The sequence below is a fragment of the Pyxicephalus adspersus genome, chromosome 8 (assembly GCF_032062135.1).
Source record: "Pyxicephalus adspersus chromosome 8, UCB_Pads_2.0, whole genome shotgun sequence".
In the NCBI taxonomy this organism is placed as follows: domain Eukaryota; kingdom Metazoa; phylum Chordata; class Amphibia; order Anura; family Pyxicephalidae; genus Pyxicephalus; species Pyxicephalus adspersus.
This window is the reverse complement of record NC_092865.1, coordinates 26,193,370-26,216,609: the sequence shown is the minus strand read 5'-3', so window position 1 is coordinate 26,216,609 and position 23,240 is coordinate 26,193,370. Positions and strand designations below refer to the sequence as shown.

The window sequence follows — 23,240 nt, the reverse complement described above, 5'->3', positions numbered from 1 at the left end:
AAGTTCCCTAACAGTGATAAAATGAGAACTCCTATTCTCTGTTGCCTTTCCAATAAATAAATTGACGTGTTTAAATTTTTATTTACAAAAAAAAAATACTTACAGAGAACATTTTTTCATGCAGATTCCCTTTAAAAACAATCAAAACACTTTTTAAAATGTAAATGTCTAAAAAGATAGATTTGCTTTATATAACAAAGTGCACAGATGTCTTAACAGATGTTGCAATATATCTTCAATAAGTATTCATATCAGATACAACATGGCTACAGCGAGCTGGTTTAAGCACCAGATTTATAAAGCTACTGTAAGACAAGCTAGGCATTGATATAGGAAAATAATAAATGCCAATGTATGGGCTTTAAATAGGCAGCTGAGCATAACTATTAAGTAAATAGAATGATGGGCTACAACTGAGATTTAATGATCTTTACATATTAACTAAACAGGTATAGCAGTTTTAAAGAAAAAAAAACACTTTATAAAATATAAATGTCAGCAGACAGAAAATTGAGAAAAATGCTTATCCAGATCCCTTGATGGCACTGGATCTTGGATTCCTTTAATCTTGTCCCACGTTGTCTTAGAATCCTTCTTCGCTAGCGCCGGGTAACCCAATCTTCACTCCTCTCTTCCGGTCCTCTTGCTATGTCACCTGATCTCGCATTGCGCAGGTGCAAGATCGGGTGAGATAGCTCACTCTAAATGGGGTAAAAGGAGAGCTGATCTCACTGCGCATGCACGAGATAGGCTTCCCTTTCCCCTGGGTGGAAAAAATGCTCCTTTTGTGCATGCCCAAGATCGGGATAAAACAACATTTTTATAGGTTGTAAGTACGGTAATAATGTTGAGTTTAGGTCCGCTTTAACAGTGTTTTCATGCGTTTCTTTTAGAGCTGTGGAGTTGGTACATTGTCAACTCACTCCACAGCTCTGTTCTATGAAAACATGAATTGAAATACTTTTTAATGCATGTTGCAATGTGTTTTGCACTGCAGATCAATATTTGTTTGACTTGCTTTAATATTAAAAATTAATATCAAAGCAAGTCAAAAATTAAAAGTTTTCCCAGTGACTGTACAGATCACCAATGTGGGGAAAGAAGAGAAAAACTTTTGTTGGTGTAAACGACAGGAAAGACAACAGTGATCAAACTTTGCATGTCTCATTAAAACGAACCCGTCACCTTTCTTCCAATGCTATTGCACACAGAGCTTGTCATGATAGCAATAACGTGAAAAAAGTTTTTAGATTATAACTTAAAATGAAATATTAAAAATGAAATTAATGTGCACATAAAAATGGTGATGAAGATATTTAATATCATATGTGCATATTGTAGGAGAATAACTCTAGAGCCATTATTTAGGGTTATGATGTGCTTTCCCCTAAAAAGATTTCTAAAGCAATGGCTTTATTGCAAGTCCATGCAATTTCAGTCAAGACGTATCTGGTTGTTTAAAAAATTGGACATGCCTTTTTCAACATGCCTTTTCTGCATGGCCCACTGACAAACCTCTGTGGCGGTCTGAATAATGAGTATTTTAAATGTAAAAGCGGTACATTTAAAAATACTCATTTTTCATTTTCCAACTGGTCCCGCCCTCCAGCCTAAGGCTCGCCAGCAGATGCCCAGCCGGCATTGACTTCCCCTGGCCTTGCGTCCTCAATGTTCACACGCCAGGGACGCAGATGCCGGCTAGTCTGTGTAGCCTGGCAAGGGAAAGCAGATGCTGGGCATCGTTGGAGGAGGCCGCTGGAACGTGGGAACCAAGTAGGACTTTAAAACTCCCTGGCAATTCCACCCCCAGTGTAGCTCGGGGTTACTCATTTTGGCACTGAAAATTAACCTCGAGCCACACTCGGGAATAACGCCAGGGAGGTTAATGGTTATGTCCAAAAATACACTTCAATGGAACGAGAGTAAGTTCAAAAAGTTTGAAACTTGTCGTAACCTACACTGAAATGCAATAAATATAATAACTAACATGCCAAGTTTCTTGCCAAAACATACAAATGTTAGGGACATTAGGCAATCATTGTCACTAGCACTAAAATCAAAAAAATTTAAAATTTCAACGAAAATATAAATTGAGGGAAAATCGTCCAATGGAGTAACTTTATGCAGGTATCATGGTCTACTTCACTAAAACAAAATGGGGAAGAAAGGTTTCACTTTATATACAAGTGCTGGAAAGAAGGCCAGAAGTTTTTACAATTCAATAGCACAGCCTGAAGAATGCTAAACTCCCCTAAGTAATTTGACTGCCCCGTCTTAGAGGTTCTACGCAACCAACAGTGCTTGGTAAATCCTCATACGGCCCAATATAGGCTGAATATTTTTTTTTTTTTAAAGTATGCTTTCCTATGTTGGAAATTAAAGGTTATATTTTTAATCCATTCTTTTTCTTAGACTTCATGTGTTAAGAAGAGTCAATAAAGTTTGTTAGTTGTGTATACTAAAACCTTACATATTTATTACAATGTATTTTAACACACTTCAATTTTAAAACTAAATAACCAGCCAAAACAGGGGTAACACATTGAGGTAATATAATTACAAAATATAACTTGTGTTAAATTTATTTATTTTTGGACATGGTAATCAAGTTGTCAGTTTATGAAGATATTCAGGGTTGATTTCAACCCACATCTTCTGCGGTTATGTTATGCTTTAAAGTTTCTCGTATAACTCGATAGGTTCCAGAGCTGGCATTTGCCAGTCCATCTATGAAAGAACTAAAGCTGTTTTTTTAACAAACAGTTTCTTAGATTTTAAACTAGGATTTCAATAGACATCCCACTGCTTGAATTTGCACCAATAAAGCACTGAACATAAAGGGGTAGCAAGATGTTGTAGGGCTTAACCTTCCTACTACAATCATTCCTGTATTCAGTGTAAATCTTCCTACCTTACCAGCATCAATCTCCACGGTAAATGTATCCATGCATAATACTGCTTTCTAGACATCTAGAGGTCATTTGTGAATCATTGTGAACATGACAGCTATTTGTAACATCAGTTACCATAAATCTATCTGTATTTGATATATTTTTTATAATAGTCAGATCTAAGACGATATTTATTCTTAAAAATATACAATTTTTTTGAATTTTTAAACATTTAAATACCAATACATGTAAAGTATTACACAATTCTGCCTAGACTCTTTTGTGATTCCAACAACAAAAATTAAGCACAAAGAAATTGCTAGAGCCTCCAAAGGGCATTGAGGTTTGGACATTTGATTGTTAAACGATGAGGGCAGGGAATAGCTATCCTGGAAAATGGAAAGAATAGCTTCGTACCTGTAATTAACAAACCTGCTGAGATTCATTTTGTAAAATCTGCTGTTCAAGAACACCAATGGATAAACTATCCATCTGTCTCAGAAAGGAAAATATGTGGGGGCTGCCAATTCTGACTTTCTGAGAATGCCGATTGTGTGTCCATACTTACTACCACTAAGCAGAAACATGCATGGTGAATGTGACGTATACCGCTTCCAAACACTGTTATCTGTTTTCTTCCCTTTATTTTACAATATAGAACTAATGATAGCATTGACGTTTTTGTGTTCTAAAAGCTTTATCGGAAAATTCATCCTGATTACATTTAAGAGAATTCAATGTCACCACATAAACATGTAGAAGAAAACATCAGGAACTCGTTTTATTCCAGACAGTGAAAATGTCTCAATCTGCAATACCTTTTGTTTTTTTCCCCATTCGTAGCTTGTGGTAATCCCTGTGTTTTCAAGTACTCAACCAGAATAATTTTTCAAAGGAAGTAATACATTGGATTTACTAAAAGTTACTGTGAAGTCCCCCTTTTGAAAATCATATGTAAAACTTTATATTTTTATAGAGAACTTTTGTAAAGGCCTAATCCCCTTCAGTCATTGTTTAGTCTGTCTCTTTAACAGAAGGCTTAATTATCTCCATTATGCTGCATTTATGAAGGTAACTGAAGCGGTCATAATGAGCAGGATATCCCTTCCCCCATGAAACACAGCCATGTAATGTGCTGACTGCTCTCACTGGATCAATGCCAAGACACAAAGGACCAATTCCATATGGTCACAACTTCCACTGAAAAACAGTCCTCAAATCAAAGATTTCTATTTTTTTTTAAAGAGCTTCCTAATTACTGAAATGTGCTAAAGATAAAATTAAGTTAAACCACACTTTTAGTAATAGACACAACAGCAATAAAATATGTTTTGCCTAAAGACATCCAGTGTTAAGAATCATGTGAATGGTTGATGATCACGAAAACTGTAGATTAGAATTATGACTCAAGCAGACAGCGATGGGTCTTTATAGGGTATATTCGATAATCACACTTTATAAGGTAAGGCTTTTGTAATATCTGTGTGTTTTGGGCATGGCATTTTGTAAGCATATTACAATATTAACATGAAATGCACACATCCAATGTTTGTTTTGTTAGAGTTGACTGGAACACGCAATGAGCTTAAAAAATGAAGATATAAACAAGTTCAAGCTGTATGCTGTACATGGCCAGAATAATCACTACAAATGTGAGAAAAGATTCTCCAAAATAATTCTTCCAACTGAACGTTTTCTGATAATACCAAACACATGCGAGACAGTAAAACTTTGAACCAAAACATACAATATGAGAAAACAATGTTTACAGAATAGCCAGAATTGTGGGCAAAATAAACAAACCAAACCATTGCCACAGTTTTGGAATCGGGGCAGAATTATACACAGATTACTGCAATGGCCATTGGAGCACTACCAATGCACCATAAAAATGTAAATAGGCCCTTTGGGCTCCCGTATAGACACAACCTATCCACTCTCCCATCGCAGGCTCAGACCTGCTTGCTAAACATCGTGAGGGGACAGTAGCGCAGGGCTGTCGACACAAGTTGCGTCCATAGCCCTGCCCTACTGCCCCCCCCAATTCAGCAAGCAGGTCTGAGCCTGCCATGGGAGCATGGGCGGGTTTTGGCATCATGACATCACTCTGGGGGAAGTTTCTTTCACGTGAGTGATACACGGCTCCCCACACATGCACGGTCCAGATTCTGTGGATTTAGTGGTCCGTAAGGTCAGAAAGGTTGACGACCACTTCTTTGGGGGACTGGTCTGGTGTATTGATTGAATAATTAATAGACTCACTTTGAACAGTTGTGTACATGTAAGTTGCAGTAAAAGTAACTTGTGTAAATAAAAGCTGTACCAGCAAAGAAGCTAATAAATACTTACCTCTCCCACTGGCCGCACCACTTAACACTTCACTCATAGGTCTTTTTACCAATTCTCACATCAATACAAAATATAGTAGTGACAGCGAGTTGGAGGGAAGAACCACTGAGAACAGTAGGGGAAACAGATTGATTCCTCCTTGATGTGTTGGTTTTGGAACAGACTACAGAAGACACAACAGAGCAACATGGACAGTGGGCGAGGTAAGTATTTCTTTAGTGTCTTTACAGGTACAACTTCCAGTCACTGGTTCAATTTAGCAAGAGTCACCACACTGTGGGCAGAGGCTATTAAGGTACAGGTTGACAATTGAAAATCCGGCCATCGATAATCCGTTTACTTCAATTTCCCGGCATGAATTTCGGATAGCATTTTCAATACACGGACACTGTTTGGCCACTAGTGTTTTGGCGCTGTTCTGCAGAAACAGTTGCTTGCTAAACCAAAGACACGCTGAGACATCCCTGCAGGCTGCTCCCTGAAACTGTGCAGGATGTCTGCGGTGCTGCGGGAGGAACGCTGCTCTGTGTGTGGAGGTAAGCATTTAAAAAATGATCTGGGATTTTCTAAAGTCCGGCGCACCTCAGGTCCCGAGGTTGCGGGTTTTTTTGATAGTCAACCTATAATATCCATGTCTGCCTGACTGGTCATGGCGTGGCCCAAGTAATAAATGTGATACACATACATATACACATGTGGACCTTACTCTACCAGGTGTTTATTCTTGAAGATCTATTTATATCTAAGTGATTTATTCTTGTCAACACATGACAATGCATGTAAATAGACACTAAAAACATGTCAGGAGAGGCTGTGGGTCTCTGCTTCACTCTTGTAAAGACAGATGGGGAGGAGACTTTGGCTATGTACACAGTGCAATATTTATCATTGGAAATGAATGATTAACGACCGATCTTTCGATTTTTAACAAAAAAAGCGAACGACTGGCAAACGACGCCAATGAACGAGGACTGTCCCTGGAATCAAACGACCATCCTAGTGGATCTGATTGGGAGACGATCTATCTATTGTGTGTACGGCTTGTGATCGTGTATTGTTCCTGCATCATTCAAACAATCCTATCTAGTGTGTGTACTTTATTGGTGGCTTATTTTTGAACGATCGTATTGTTACAGCACGTAAGGAATTGTGCACTATATGATCGGTCAAATAAAATTGTGAATATTCGTTGATCGGTAGTTGATCGTTCGTTTTCCAACGATAATTATTGCACGTGTGCATGTAGCCTTTATCAAAAAAGCTACAAAGAAATTGTAAACAAACAAAAACAAAACACTTTTTTTCTAATATGTGAACAAGAGAGAGCCATCATTTTACATAATTGTAAAAGTGTGATGATTATAAGCCTGCTTTAGGGCATTTTATACCACCCAAATGTCTGACCTAGGGCATTTTATTACCATTCCTGGGAGCATAGACCATTCATGTATCTCTAAGCTTTGTTCTTCTAGAGATGACGTGTTTCCTGTAAAAAGGGGTTGGCACGCTGATTTGTACACAAAACTCATACATGGGTAATGAGATGCTGAATATTTCCATACAAAGAACATCAGACAATGAGATCCGTTGAATATGCACACACATGCTGAATGACGGCCATACAAAGCAAGAGGCCCAGACATTCACATAACATGCGCTGATTGATTACCCACTCCGAGCTATCCAAGAGAAATCATTCTGCACTTTACAATCTATGAGCACAGCACGCCATACGACAATTTGTTCACAACAATCAAATTCTGCCTCATCCAATCAATAGTCCATCTGACCTCTTAAAATAATACTGGACAATGCCAATATCTATAGGTAGATAAAAAGGTTTCTATCAGATGGTGCAGGCACAATGATGGTGTATACAGCACAGATGCACCTGTTATGGGAACACAAGTCAGTTCCATGAATGCAAACATCAAAAGGGAGTATGATAGGGATGGAAAGACGTCACACATTTGCTGTATAAACACAATCATAATAAAAACAGATGTAACGCATGTAGATGTAACAATGTAAAAAATGTAACGCATAGCAACCAGTCACAATTAAGGAATATGGGCACCCAATCACACAAATCTCATGGCCTTTACTATATTATTGGCATCATATTTAGTAATTGTCAATATGTAAATCTGAGCGCTAGAGAATTCCTGCTATAAGGTGACAACGGCATCTTGCAAACGTTGTCACTATGACATTGTTGTCACTATCAAGGAATCCCCTGTGAATCTATTAATGCTGGGTATGTATACAGAGAACATAGAAGTATAACAAAGAACATGAAAACAGATATAGTGTTGTAAGCTCTTGGGGCAGGATCCTCTCCTCCTCCTGTGTCACTGTCTGTATCTGTCTGTCATTTGTAACCCCTATATAACGTACAGAGTTGCATAATATGTTGGCACTATATAAATCGAGTTTAATAATACCGTATTGACACGCGGTGCCTTAGCAACATTCTAGTTTGCGCCCCAGCATGCCAATGTACAGCTGCCCCAAGGCACCTTCACATACACCTCCCTGTATTGGGGATTTTACACAATTGTGCTGTATATTAAAATAAATGGGTTGCACTATTGCTTTACCATATGTATATCTACTTTAGGTGCTGTAACCCATAGCAACCATTTAGTTGGTTAAAGCCAGACCGCAAGCAGCATTGTAATAGAAGTAGGGAAAGGCCCAGTCATACAATAGACCAGCACTGATTATTGACATATTTGTCTGCTAATTATACAGAAATGGCCACCGAGAGGCCAAGGCTCTACCCTGAGAACAAAGATGACGTATAGGCAGTCAAAGCAAGGAAGAGTTTTCCCAACAAACCCTACCCTGGGGCTATGGTGACTGGCAGGTGTCAGTGGCCATTGTCATATGGAGGCCACTGTACAGCCTTCAACGTCACCGAGCTTTTCCAGCGCGTCTTCCCGTCAGGAGTCACCACAACCCTGGACAAAACCAGGCCACGGCTCAGGTAACCGCCCCGAGAGGCGCGCTGCCAGTTCCCGCCGCTGTGAAGTGAAGAGACACCACTCAGTCCTCTATAGCTACCTCTTTTCGGCTGTATTACTTCCCCCTCCCTTCCGCCACACACAGTCCGGATACATACCAGTCCATGGCCGCTCCGCTCACACACTCCCTATGTTCTCCTGCACAACACCTCCGCCGCTACAATCACACAAAATGGCGCCGCCCGATGGCACGGAAATTGCCGAGTCCTTGCCGAGCCGCGCGAAGATGTTGTACGGAAATTACCGAGCAGGACGCGCGTGCTAGGACAGCTTTCCTTCTCCAGTCCTGTGAGGCGGGTAACAAGTGATGACGCAGAGGCACTGCGTCTGGAGAGTCTCAGCCGGACAGCTTGAGGGGTTACAGTGTGTTAGGCTTTGTAGGGAAAACAATAATGGAGAGTTTTGCTGAAGTACGCAGCTAGGTTTACTCTATAAACTTATTGTTTTTTAAACGTCCCTGTTCTATAGACAGCAAAACCTGACAATGGCTTATGCTATTATACCTGCCGTGGTTGGGTAAAGGGCCACATAAATGAACAATGCCTGCTAGGAAATACAAAATTCCAGGTCTATGTATTTCAAAGGCAATAAATGATTCCCAGCAGGGAATGTGTGTGGGAATGTCAGATTCCCTGCTTTCCCTGTGCAGGGCAATGGTGGCACCACAAGAGGTAACGTTATGGGAAAATAGTTTTGGTCCTTGCGTTTTCATTGTTAGAGTTTTACTTTAGAGGGGTAACTAAATCGTCTCAGTTGAAAAAAAAAATGACATCAAGCAGATCCTTTATTGTAGGGGTGACAGGCCCTGTCCCATCTGCAATAACATATTCCATTTATTTAATTTTTTGTACCCCCCCATTGAAGAACCCTCAATCCTGCCACAAACTCTGAACCCTCATATTCGCCTAATTGATCAGAGGTCAAAGGTCAACCCATATCCCCTCCCACACCGAGATCCAAAGGGGTAACTAAATCTCAATTGAAAAAAAAATGACATCAAGCAGATCCTTTATTGTAGGGGGGAGCCTTTTTATATAACGTGGTGATAGGTCTGCTTTAAACTCCCTGGCGGTTAATTTTCACTGCCAAAAGCGGTAACCCCAAGCCACACTCGGTGGAATTGCCAGGGAAAGTGCTACCTGGTGCCCACATTACAGCGGCGTCCTTCAGCGATGCTTGGCCTCTGCTTCCTCTGGCAATGCCGGCCTGGCATCCCCCGGCTACACAGATGCTGACTAGCGTCTGCATTCCTGGCATATGAACATTGGGGAAGCAAGGCCAGGGGGAGCAGATTCCAGCTGGGCATGTTTGCGAGCCATAGGCTGGAGGGCGGGACCGTGGGGCTGGTTGGCAGGACCAGGTGGGAAATTTAAAATAAGTTTTTAAATGTACCGCTTTTACATTTAGAAATACTAATTATTCAGACCACCAGGGAGGTTAATTGTACTCATCTGCCATGGCTCTTTTGTGGTCACCTGTTCTTTTTTCTGGCATCAGGTCTTTTTGATTGGTCAGCCTGAAATTACCAAATTTATTCCTGGCAGCCCTAAAAAGGTTGTGAACAGGCAGGTACACTGCCTGTTCACAACCTTTTTCACAAGAATGAAATGGAGAAGTGCTGATCTCACGCTTGCGCGGTGAGATTGGTACCCTTTTTTTTTTCATTTACAGGAGCATACGTCACCCGATACCATACCTATGCAGTGTGATGTCAGATGACATAAGCAGATGGGGGCACCAGGTGTGGAGGAAGAAGAAAAAATCTAGGAGGATGTCGGACCCAATCAAGGCCAGCTGCGAAGGAATCGGGCTCTAAAGATTAGTGTAATTTTTTTATTTTAATGACAGTTCCGCTTTAACCCCTTGAGCGGTATTCCTGAGTGTGGCTTGGGGTAAAAAAAGCATGCAAAAAGCGGTAACCCGGAGCCACACTCGGGGTAGCTAAAAACAATAAAAAAATATATACTTGTCCCATCGGCGTCCTGCCCGACGAATCTCATCCTCGGGTGGCATCCTCTTCTTCAGATCTTCAGCCAGCAAGTGCAGTGACGTTCCCGCGGTGATGTTGGTGTGTGCGGAAGGCTCAGCGGGAGATTCAAATAATTTTGTATTGAATTCAATACAAAATAACTACTGAATACAATACAAAGTAATCCTTACATATTATATATAATTATATATATTATACGTGCTACTGTACAGTTATATTACATTTTAATATTAAATTTATTAAATATTGGACATGTTTTGGTGAGTTATGCCTAAGAAATATGTATTATGTATGTATGTATGCCTAGGAAATATGCCCTGCAACCCTCTCCTGATTGTATATGGTACGTCTCCCATTCTGCTAAATCTCAGCCCTGTGTATACAATTGTTTTCCCCTGCAACCCTCATCTGATTGTATATGGTACGTCTCCCACTCTGCCAAATCTCAGCCCTGTGTATGCAATTGTTTTCCCCTGCAACCCTCATCTGATTGTATATGGTACGTCTCCCATTGAAGATGAATTTATTGCACCAACTTTAATCTCCACGTAGATTTATCTGTTCACTATCCCTTAGTTCCAGCTATTCCACTCCCTTGAGTGCACATTGATATTTCTTGCCCTGCCAACCCCTTTCCTCCCCATCCCAAATTCCTTGTTACTCTGATCAGTTCATCCATAATCAGGCCCAAAGCACTTCTATTTAAACAACAGGCAAGGTCACGTTGGGACCCTGGTCACGTGCCCAAATCTAAGTGCCAAATTATAAGTGCAATGGGAATTAATCCAGGCAATAACAGCAGGAATTGGAAGAGAATCGGACATATAATTTTACTTTGCTACTCCTGCCTCTGGACTGATTCATCCACCTAGACTCCAACACATCTTCTGCTGCTGCTATTCTGAACTGCTATTTTATCAAACCATCTCTTTGAATGCCTCAACATATCCTACTCCTTGAGCTCACCAAGTCTACAAGCCTCCCTACAACCGTTATTACAGGACCGGCTGTCATGGACTTCAGTTTGCCACATTGTTTATTGTATGCATAGAGTTCACAATTATCTGTTAAAATGTATTATTCAGCCTGCACTCTCTTTGCTCTATTCCCTGTCCTCCCCAGTCTGATAACTCATTGTCTCTTTGCTCCTTCACCCTCTTGATTTCTCTGTCTTTGCTCTTGCACCTTTTTTCTCTACTGCTACTTTTGGGTGACATCTCACCCAACCCTGGTCCCCCACACAACCTCTCTCTTCCATACACTCTCAGCAAAACACTCCCTTCTCCTAACCTCATCCCCATTCACCCTACCCATAAGTTCTTACCCCCTCTTTCTGGCAGTCAATGGAATGCCAGTTCTGTTGGCAATAAACTATCTTCCATACACAACGTTCTCCTTTCTAAATCTCTGAACTTCCTGGCTCTCACTAAAACTTGGCTTTCCTTCTCTAACTCTGCCTCTGCTGCTGCTCTCTCCTATGGAGACCTGCACTTCACACATACCTCTAGACCTGGCAACAAAGTAGGGGTTGGTGAGCCCTACCTACCCCGCCCTCTCTCATTTTCACCTCCGTTCGACTCAGCCCCTTACCTCAAACATGCCATATTTCTCCTGAAGAAACCCTCACTGGACCCTTCCCTACCCTCTAACTACGGTCCTATCTCCCTTCTCCCATATGTCTCCAAACTTCTTAAACACCTTGTCTACAAAAGACTCACGCATTACCTGAGCACCAACTCTCTCCTTGACCCTCTCCAGTCTGGTTTTGGAGCTGCCTATTCCACTGAAACAGCCCTTAATAAAAGGGGCCAATGACCTCATCAGAGCTAAGTCTCAAGGCAACTTTTCCCTCCTTCTCCTTGATCTTTCCTCTGCTTTTTACACTGTTGATCAACCTCTTCTAATACAAATAAAGCGCTCCATTAGTATCAGTGACACTGCTCTCTCTTGGTTTGCTTCCTATCTCTCTGACCACTCCTTTAAAGTTTTTTTCAATGGTAACTCCTCCACTCCCACTCTCCTACCTGTTGGTGTTCCCCAAGGGTCAGTCCTTGGACCGGTTCTCTTTTCTCTGTACACCTCCTCTCTCGGTAGTCTCATATCCTCCTTTGACTTACAGTACCATCTGTATGCTGATGACACTCAAATTTATCTGTCCACCCCTGACCTGTCTCCTTCAGTCCTGGATAAGGTCTCATGATCCCTCTCAGCCATCTCATCATGGATATCTGACCAATTTCTGAAACTCAACCTGGATAAAGCAGAATTCATCATCATCCCCCCTCAAATTCCAAATCTCCCCCTGACATTTTCCTAACTGATAACAACACTGGTATTGGTTCCTCCCTTCAGACACAATGTCTTGGTGTCACCTTTGAGTCTGCCCTCTCATTTACCCCCCATATTCAGAACATTTCCAGGTCCTGTCACTTTTACCTATGCAACATCTCCAAAATCTGCCCCTACCTGTCCCCAGAGACCACCAAACTCCTTCTAAATGCTCTTTTCATCTCTCGTCTGGACTACTGTATCCTCCTCCTCTCTGGTATTCCACTAACCCAACTCTCTTCTCTACAATCTAATATGAATGCTGCAGCCAGACTCATCCATCCTTCCCGCCGCTCCTTTTCCACTGCATCTCTTTGCAGCTTTCTACACTGGCTTCCATTGCGCCTTAGAATCAAATTCAAGCTCCTGTGCCTTGCCTTCAAATCCCTCCACAGTTCTTGTCCCACTTACATTTCTGACCTGGTAAAAAAAAATACTTCCCTAGTCGCTCTTTCCGCTTCCAGGATGACCTACTACTGACTTCCTCACTCATAACCTCATCACACACACGGCTACAAGACTTTTCTAGAGCTGCCCCAATTCTCTGGAACGGTCTTCCCTGTCCTATTCGACTTGCTCTTACTTTATGCTCATTTAAAAGATCACTCAAAACCAATTTTTTCAAACTTACCTACCCATCTTCTTCCGTCTTTTGAAACCATCACTACTTCCCACCACTACATATCTCCCCTCCTATTGTGTGGTAATTCGCCCAGCTACTAGATTGTAAGCTCTTCGGGGCAGGGTCCTCTCTTCCAGTGTCACTGTCTGTTTTTGTCATTTGCAACCCCTATTTAATGTACAGTGCTGCGTAATATGTTGGTGCTTTATAAATCCTGTTTACTACTACTAATAATAATAATAATAATAGGCCTACAATATAAAATACATTTCGATGCAAAGCAATGTAACTCTTTTTGTGTACAAAAACAGCCACAATTAGAACACCAGGGGGGTTTAGAGAGCCAATCAGTATTGTTCCTGGTCATGTTATCAGGCATTATTAGAAAAAAATAAATTAATTAAAGTCTAGCTATTCTAGGACACAAATGTTTTGTCTGTTGCAGCCATTATTTTGTTTTTACTTTTGTGTTTCGGTTTCACCATCCATTTTTTATGATGGACTGCTAGTACTGACCTATACATTTCTAAATGCAATTTTGGATTTGCAGTGTCCTGTGCAGAGCATTGCAAAGCATACTCAAACCAGATCCATTTGTGTCTGTACTATAAAAATACCTTTTACCAGTGTTGTGCAACATCCAGAAGGTCTTTGCAAAAATGATATTGTGTTTTGGCAGAGCAATGGTTTCCTTTCTAGTGACCTTTCTTTAACACTAAGTTTTCTTACAGTGGATATAAGCATAGATTTTCAAATGTTCCAGAGATTTGAGCAAGTCATTTGCTGTTACCCTTGGGTTCCTTCTCTCCTCCTTCAGCATTGCACACTGATCTCTTGCCATAATCTTTTTAGGACACCTGCTTCCAAGGGGAGTAACAGCTTTTTTCCCTTCATTTGTACAGTTTGTCTTACTGTGGATTAATGAAAACCCTGGCCTATGGAAAGGCTCTCATAGCCTTTTCCAGCTTTTTATAGTTCTACAGTTCTTCTAAGGTCCTCTGAATTTTCTTTTTACTGGGGCATAGTACACTTGAACAGATCCGTCTTCAGAACAGCAGGCTCAGATAGTATCAAAACTTTGTGTGTCTTTTAATATTGCAAGGCTGTATTTCATATCATACACTGTAATATCAAGTCCAATAACCCAATTTTTAAGACATCATTAGCCAAGAGGTTCACAAACTATTTTTTTCAAAAAATGGTCTTGATATTAGATAATTAAACAATTGAAAATTTACTAAAGATATCACAGCATTTTAATAATATGACTTAAAGCTCAGAATATATTTTATGAGCTATTTTTTATAAACTTCAGGTTATTTCATATGGTTAATTGACTTTTTTGCAGGTATTCGAATAATATAATATAATTTAAAACAAAGCAGCATATTTTTACTTTATATACTTCTCCACATTTTAATAATGGAGTTGGCAGGATGAAGGATCAGTGAAACACATGGGTTGGACCTTTGGCATTTATGATTGGTGTATAACCTCCAGGCTTCCAGGTGCTAGTGTAGTTCTTGTGATATATGTATTACTTACTAAATATGAATACAAATCACTTGTCAAAATCTGAACATCTGTGTAAACATGGCAGCACTACCAAGAACAAAGTGGTTACCCTGATGCTTTTGAAAAATTGCCGTAACAATAAATTATATTTTGTCTTTTATGGCATTTTGTATTGATCTATAAAATTCAGTGTTATTTTGTTCCAACTTCTTTCTTTGTGGTACACCAGATTCTTAATATTAATGGATGATAGGTGTGTGGGTTTTTTTTTTTTGAGCACAGTAAAAGTGTTAAAATTCCAATATTATGAACAACATATTATGCTCATATAAAAGTGTCGTAAGCTTTCCAGTGTTCATTTTCTCATCAATAATGTTCAAGTGAAAGATTAATGACAGAATTAACACAATGTTGTTTAGTGTATAAAAAGACTGCACAAAACAGAAATTATAATTTTTTCCTAAATATTTTGAATTTGTTGTAAATAAAAATAGTACATTTTAAAGTAAATGAGTGCTGTATGCAAAAGATATTTTCTCAGAAAGAGAACTTCTAAGGGACTTTATAGGCAAATATATAATACTTAACATAGATTCAAATGTAAAAACTTTATTAGTTCCAGTTATTCCAATTTTTTTCGTCCACCAAATTGTGGATACAAAAGCACACAAAAATCATTTTACAATTATAACAATACATTTATATTTACATTTTATTTCTTTACAGTTATATATTCCCTTTTATTTTCCCCTTTCACTCAATGTGTTTCAAAGATAAATTTCTGATTCTTCAGGAGTAACCTTGAGATGGGATTATAGTTTTCTGCAAGTACCAATCATCATTATCAATCAGTTTTGTAGACCAGTAAAAGTCACTATTTTGTTTTATGTTGAAAATTATATATATACATTCTTCCATAGCCATTAAAATTCACTTTAAACACCCCTTCTAGTCATCCATTTGCTCACAAAAGGTGGGGGAACAACACATACAACAGCTTTCACTATGCCAATGGAATGTTATTGAGCAGACAGGTAGAGGACTTGAAGATCAGCTTTTTTTTCATCATTTAAAACATTTTTTATTAATAGTATCATTTCATATTCTTTATAAAAAGAAAGAGTTTCTTATTTATTGTTACTTAAGTTTATGAGAAAAATCCAAACTAGCATCCATTATCTTTCAAAATGTTAGTTGAAGCCATATAGCAGCTTATAAAATATTACTTACATAAATTTCATATAGTGAGTTACATAAGATTATGGATCAGTAAAATCCAAGTTAGTATATCAAACTATATCCTTCCATTTATATTATACACAATACACAATGCATATTCACATTTGCCTCATATTCATATCCATATCTCCGCAACAAAAGTTGTTCCACTATACACAAGCTTCTAATACCTAAGCCACCCTTACCTCTTAAAGTGTACCTAAACTCAATATTTTTACTTTACATTGAAGGGTAGACAACCCTTCTATGTAAGGTAAAAATGTTTTGGTTTTTTTTGCAACAACCTTTTTATGCAACAACCTTTTTTAAAAAAATGTCCTCTTCCTAACTGGCTGCAAGCATCATGTCCCTACACCCTATACCTTCTACAACAACTACAAAAAATGGCTTACTTAAGGTTCTTATTCCTTAAACCTGTTATCACCAACCATCACCCGCTTTGGAAGTTTGGAATTTGGAATATGTAATTGAATAAGGTATCTTCAAACAAAAAAAATGTTAACAACCTTTAGATAACATTACGGATGTAAATGTTATCCTCGATAAATCACACTATCATGAACTCTGAATAGGGACAGAAGTTTGAATAATAACCACATACATATACATCCTTGAAACATCTACCCAGATGTTATCCACTTATTTCCAGCTCCTTTAACATCTTAGTACAAACCACATAATCAAACACCACATATGTATGTGTTCTCTATCCCCTGAGGAAGCCTCTATAGGCGAAACGTATAGAAGCACTGTGTCTAGAATGTGAACTAGCATAGTAGATCTCTGTTAGAATTTAGCTTTTCTTTATTAGTGGATGTTACCTTTAAACACAAATAAATTAGATATATTTAAAAAAAAAACAAAAACATACTGCCAAAAAAAGCCTGCTTTCTCTTTCTTCTTCACATATTTTCAGTATAACCTAAGGCTTGGCAGATATACAATCATCTAGGATCCCTACAGTGAACAACCCACACTTCCCTTGTTTAAAAAAAAAAAAGGTGCAGCACCACCTCTTTAAGCCTCGATCGCTGCGCAGAGCCTCCCGGGATACCTATGTCACGCATCTCGGGATACCTATGTCACGCATCGCGGGAGGCTCTGGCTCCTCCTTCTGCGCATTCCCCAGAACGCTCATGCCCTGTTCTCGGGCATGCACAGAAGGGGCATTTTTCTCCTAGGGGAAAGAGATGTTGATCTCACGCATGTGCATTGTCTCTTTTTTTTCCCCTTCACAGTGGCTACATAACTTGTGCAGTGCGAGATCAGGTGATAAAGAAAGAAGATCAAAGAATAAGACTGAAGTGAAGATCAAAGACTGTTGCAACTCTGCGCTGGGACAAGGAGGTTTTCCAGGACGACACGGGAGTGGATTGTGGGAAGGACCAGCGCCATCAAGGGATCCGCGGGATTAAAAGTGTAATTTTTTTGTTATTAGTTTAGTTCCGCTTTACCTAGAGGGACGAACGTGCTTTTCCTCCCTGGGCTTCCTGTGCGGAAGTTGGACCAGTTGATGTGGAAGTAGGTGGGATGCAGTATACCAGCTAATATACAAGCTATTCCAAGCTGAGGACAGATCCACCTCTATTCTGTCCCCTGGAACACAAACTGGATAAGCCATGAAGTGCTAGCAAACAGTACTCATGGTTTACGTGTTGGGACGCTTTAGCTATTTCTTTTGTTTGTTAGTAGTAAGCACAGTTCTTATATGTATTTGATGAATTCTTTGTGATAAATCTCTTAATATTTGAAAAAGGTGTAAGAATTGACCAATATTTTCTACAGATATTTTTGGTATTGATTTGTCTTATTTGTTTGAAAAGATTGGTGGTATTTCTGTTTGTACTAATTTCTCTTTGGAATACTTAGTTCATATCTATATTTATATAAAGTTCTTTGATAAAAATTTTTTAACTTTTCTGTTTTGTTTTGATCGGTTTGCTGTTTTTCAGAATTCAATTGTATTTCATTTACTTTTTAATTTTAATCAGTTCTGTTTAATACATTTTTTTTAATATGCCAACAGATTGCAAAAAAATACCAAATATGTAATTACTATATATAGAATTGTAAATATATCAAACTAAGTAATCATGTGCAATCAAACATCCCTCCTTCCCCCATCATCTAAATACTCCCAACTTGTAACCTATGAGTGCTGCTTGCTAGCACTGCATGGCTCTTACATTTTGCGTTCCAACGCACGGATAAAATTTGATATACTAACTTGGATTTGGCTAATCCATAATCCTATGTAACTCAATATGTGTAATTTTTCTATTTGTTATCCTATAAGGTCCTATATAGCTTTGACTAACAACTTAAAAGATATTGGATACTAGTTTGGATTTTTCTCATAAACTTAAGTAACAATAAACAAGAAACTCTTTCTTTTCTATAAGGAATATGAATTGATACTAATAATAAAAAATGTGAATTTTAATGGCTATGGAAGAATGTATGTATACATTTTTCAACATATAACAATTTAGTGAGTTTTAATGGTCCACATAATTGATTGATGATGATGATTGGTACCTGCAGAAAACTATATTCCCTTTTCATCATTACTCCTGAAAAAGCAGAATAATATCTGTGAAACATGTTGAGTGAAAGTGGAAAATAATATATAACTGTAAAGAAATAAAAATGTAAATGTATTGTTATAATTGAAAAACGATTTTTGAGTGCTTTTGAATCCACAATTGGGTTTAAAAAAAATTCTTTTAACTAGAACTAATAAATAAAGTTTTTTACATTTTAACCTATGTTAAGTATTATAATTATGTTAGGTATATAATGGCCTAAAAAATCTCTTTCAAGTTCTCTTTCTGAGAAAATATATTTTGCATATTGTTTAGTTTTGAGATGTAGGCAATCTATACATTAATGACCCCTATCTCCAATAATTGTGATTAAATGCATTCTGTAGTTACAAAGGTTAAGTGCATATACTATGTATATGTGTAATCAATATATCTGTAAGTATCCAGGTAGCAAAAAGCCCTTGAGAACCATGAACCTATTTTTTAAAGTTCTTGGAAACCATGGACCGGTTTTCTTTAAAGCTCTTGAAAATCATAAATCTTGTCTCTTGATAACTTTTGTAAACCATGGACCAGTTTTCATTAAAGTCATCAGAAACCATGAACTTGATTTCTTTAAAGCTCTTATAAACCATGGGCCACAATCCTGGAAAAAGAATTTTTAAACCAAATAACCCTTAAACAACCCTCTATAACAATTTTTAAAATATTACTTTAATCAATCATACATGTTCAGTAAAGTCAAACCTAAATAAATAAATAATAAATATGATGAGCCAAAAGAAAGATAAAAGCACTACCCTGTAATGCAACAGTGCATTAGTCACATTAAAAATATACATTTTTCCATATTCCATATATTGCAATGAAATTATTGCCCCAGCTCACATTTTGTATTCAGTTGGAAGTACAGGAGTAGGGATCTGATTAACTAAGCAAAATATAATAAATAAATAATATACATAAAGGAAGCACAAAATAAACCACAAGAGAATAATTTCAAAAAAAGTATTGTACTCTATTATTTTTATTATCTCCTCGCTTGTTCCACCGAATCTTTATCCTGGAGTTGGGACTTTGACCATGTTGATTGGTGCTGGAGTTCATTCAGTCCTGGCAACCACGGAGGATATCATTATACCCAGCAGATTATGTTGAGCTGCACATGCACAGCTCAGAATTTTTTCAAAAGAAGACAGACATACTTACTGGTAGGTAAGTATGTTTTACTTCAGAGGGAACACTGCTTGTCTCTTTTAGCAATAAAGACCTGTCTGCTTGCTGACTTACAATGCAGAACTATAGATCCCACTTTAAGATGACTGTAATAAAATGAAAGCATACATAAATATGAGGGTTTAGATAATAGCTAACCTAAAAATTGATGTACACTTGTCTCCTCCTTTCACTTGCTTTCAGATCTGCTACATCTCTGCTTCAGCTATATCACCTTAATTTGTGTTTCCAGCCCTCTCTCCTCTGGGTAGTAGGTATGCGAAGCAGGCCTCTCCTCCTCAAGTCCCTATTATTATTACTACATTAGTATTTATATAGCGCTGACATATTACACAGTGTTGTACAAAGTCCATAGTCATGTCACTAGCTGTCCCTCAAAGGGGCTCACAATCTAATGTCCCTACCATAGTAATATGTTAATGTCTTCATGTATGTTAATCTTTAATACAGTTTAAGTTTAATTTTTTGGGGGGAAGCTAATTAACCTAACTGCATGTTTTTGGTATGTGGGAGGAAATTGGAGTACCTGGAGGAAACCCACAAAAACACTGGGAGAACCTGCAAACTCCCTGCAGATAGTCTCCTGGCCAAGATTCGAACCTCGGACCTAGCGATACAAAGGCCAGAGTGCTAACCACTGAGTCACCGTGCATCCCACTGGTTTAGGTCTTTGTTGTAATGGTTCCACAGAAGCATTAGCATTGTTAGGTGGTATTTCATGCCTTATATTCTTTTTTATGTAATAATTTGTAAAGCCAGACATTCCTACTGTTTAGGTGTGAACTATTAACCTATTGGAGTGTTACCCACTATTGTCTGTATTGAATTCTGTACAGTGCTGTGGAAGATGATAATAATGCCATATGAATACAAAATAATGTACTGTACTATACTTTAACTTTATAATTCTGCAAACAGCTATGTTATGGAACTGATAGAAACCAGCTAAAGCTATCTGCCTCAGTTTTCCTCTTGGAGAAGAAATTACTGAAGACCTATTATTAAGATAAAGTAATTACATTAACGAAGTGTGGAATTTTAATGGTATTTTTTGCCGCTTCATTTTTATTATTTGCTTTTCTCCCCCAATTTGCTTGCATCTCATGAATAGATAATACAATTTGTTGCATTACTTACAATAAAGGTTTCCAACAAACTATTTTAAATGTGTTTGTAAAAGAATATAGGCCAAAATGAGCTGATTATGATAATATGCATCTGTTAAAAGAAAATTATCTTGTGCATTTCTTGGTAAAAATTACAATATTTTCATTTAAGTACAATTTAGATATATTCTTTAAACGAGCCTAATGCTGTTTCTGGGAGCAAGCATTGAAGCGGCTGGTGAAGAAGGCACACTGAGCCTGGTCTATAAACATACTGCCTTTTTGTCTTACATCTATGTTAAAGTATAAAATGTTCATTTATTAGTCGCTTGCATTTGGCAGTTAATATCACATAAGCCTCTAGCTCTCCTTGGCAAGTTAATTTGCATAATGTGTTGTTATGTCTAAACTGAAAACTAAATGGCTCCATGTGGTCTTTAAATGACAAGTACTTGTCAATCTCATGCAATATTCAGAGGTAATAGATCCAAATCACAACAGCACTCACTGCAATGTTAAATAAATCAGTGTATATCTTACAGATTATTGTACATCTTGATAGCTATTGGAAAGTTCACAGATCAAAAAGACCGTTGCATAAATTTCTTACCTGGAGATTAACAAATATTAAAAAAATCTATCGCACTAGAAGTTCATCCTATAACCTGCCTAAATTATGTTTACAGTGTTAGTCTCTCAGATATGTGTTTTATTTCAACTTTAGAAATTCAGTGGAGGACTGGGCTGGGGTTTCACTGGGCCAATACTCATAATATATTTTGGGCTTGTGACCTGGAATACTATACTCTCATTCAGAAATTGCTCTCTGATTTATTAAAGCTCTCCACAACTGGCGAATATAGACTATCATGGGAGAACCTGCAAATGATCTGGTCCAATATTGAAAACATTTTGCCAACTAACAGCAAATTATCTGGAATCTATTCCAGATTTGTATATCACCCAGGTTGTTCCATGATAGCCTATCTTTTCTGGAGAGGTTTAATAAAGCAGACCTATTATAAAGCTACATGTTACCCATTCAGACCTGTAGTAATTGCCCCTGGAAAAAAGTCTTCTAGTAACATCTTCCTTTGCAGCTCTTTTGATGCTTTTGCAACCCTACCCTTAAATAAAGGTTGCGTTTTGTAGATCTTTCTTTTTTGGAAAAGTGTTCTTCCATCCTAGTAGGAGGGGGGCCCTTCAGCCCTTCTCCTGGCAGGGAATGTGTGTTTCGTAGAGCAGGCAGTTTACCTGGTTGTTTGTGATACTGCTGGAACCAGGTTGATGTAGGGACCCCCAAGTAAGTTTTGGGTGTTCCTCCAACTTTGTCCTCCTGTTCTACCATGTTCAAATAAACCATTGCAAAGTGCATTTCTTCTTAGATGCAGGAGTATATAATGATACATGCTTAGACAAAGTATTCGTGGTAAAGAATTCTCTTTAAAAAGTATGACCCACCTAGGTTTAGGCACCAACGATTTAGTAACTACAGAACACTAGGAGGTAAAACACCTATTTAGCAGAGTTTTAAGATCTCAATGTGCTACTACAGTATGAGAATGCACTGGTTGCAAAGACTACTGTAGGTCATATATCATGATCACTGAAAAACAGGGTTACATTTGAGCTTAACAATATAAAAAAATGTGTCATAATAAACATTATTCTTTTTGAACATGCACTTTTCACCATATCCACCAATCACTATAGCAATTTAACATTCTATAGAAAATTTTACATGGTACATTGTATATCACCCACAAAGAATCCACCTACCTCTTAATCTTTAGTCTTAGACTAGGTTCAGACCTGGTCAAGCGATCCTGCATTGCTCCCAATGGATGGCACCTTGTCAGCTGCTTGATCACTCACATTACATATTTGACAGTGGGTGCTTCAAGAGTTAGACTGACTAGCTTCCTGTACTGTTTCCCTCCAGCTTATCTGCAGCCCTGTTGTACTGGGACTGCAAAATCTGAAATTAAAGATCTTGCACTGCTTGCATTTTTAAAAAGGCTTTAATATTGTTTTAATGATTACAGAGTTGCATTCAATTGTATCATTTTACCTGCCTAAAGATTTGCTTTACTATTTTAAAGAACTTGTTTTTAAATTAAATTAGTTATTTTAGTCAGACATAATAGTTGTAATCAGACATAAAGAAATTACAAAATAATAGACACCTGGCAGTCTGTAATGAAATAAAATACTTATGAAGCTTCTGGCAGTCAGTGGTCCTAGCCTCCACCAATTAGGAAAATAGTTACGTAAATTTTTTTTTTCTTAAATTTATTGTGAGCAGGCAATTCCACATTCACTACAAATATTCCCATTTAAAATCTAGAAGCTCTTCCTACAAAATTTAGACTAGGAGTAAGGAAGTAGTTAC

General features: G+C 38.1%; 1 protein-coding gene across 3 annotated transcripts in view; it reads right to left on the bottom strand.

Annotated features, from left to right (window-relative positions):
* Positions 1 to 8,488, bottom strand: part of PTBP2 (polypyrimidine tract binding protein 2) — a 36,108-nt gene extending 27,620 nt beyond the window's left edge. Inside the window, exon 1 of one of the 3 annotated variants that reach the window (XM_072419840.1) lies at positions 8,365 to 8,488. In XM_072419840.1, the coding sequence (XP_072275941.1) occupies positions 8,365 to 8,372 (8 nt within the window). In that variant the 5' untranslated portion in view covers positions 8,373 to 8,488. Of the gene's footprint in view, positions 1 to 103; positions 123 to 8,086; positions 8,217 to 8,364 lie in introns of those variants that run through there. The other 2 variants (XM_072419841.1, XM_072419839.1) reach the window with 2 other exon arrangements.
* Between the last annotated feature and the right edge of the window lie 14,752 nt (positions 8,489 to 23,240).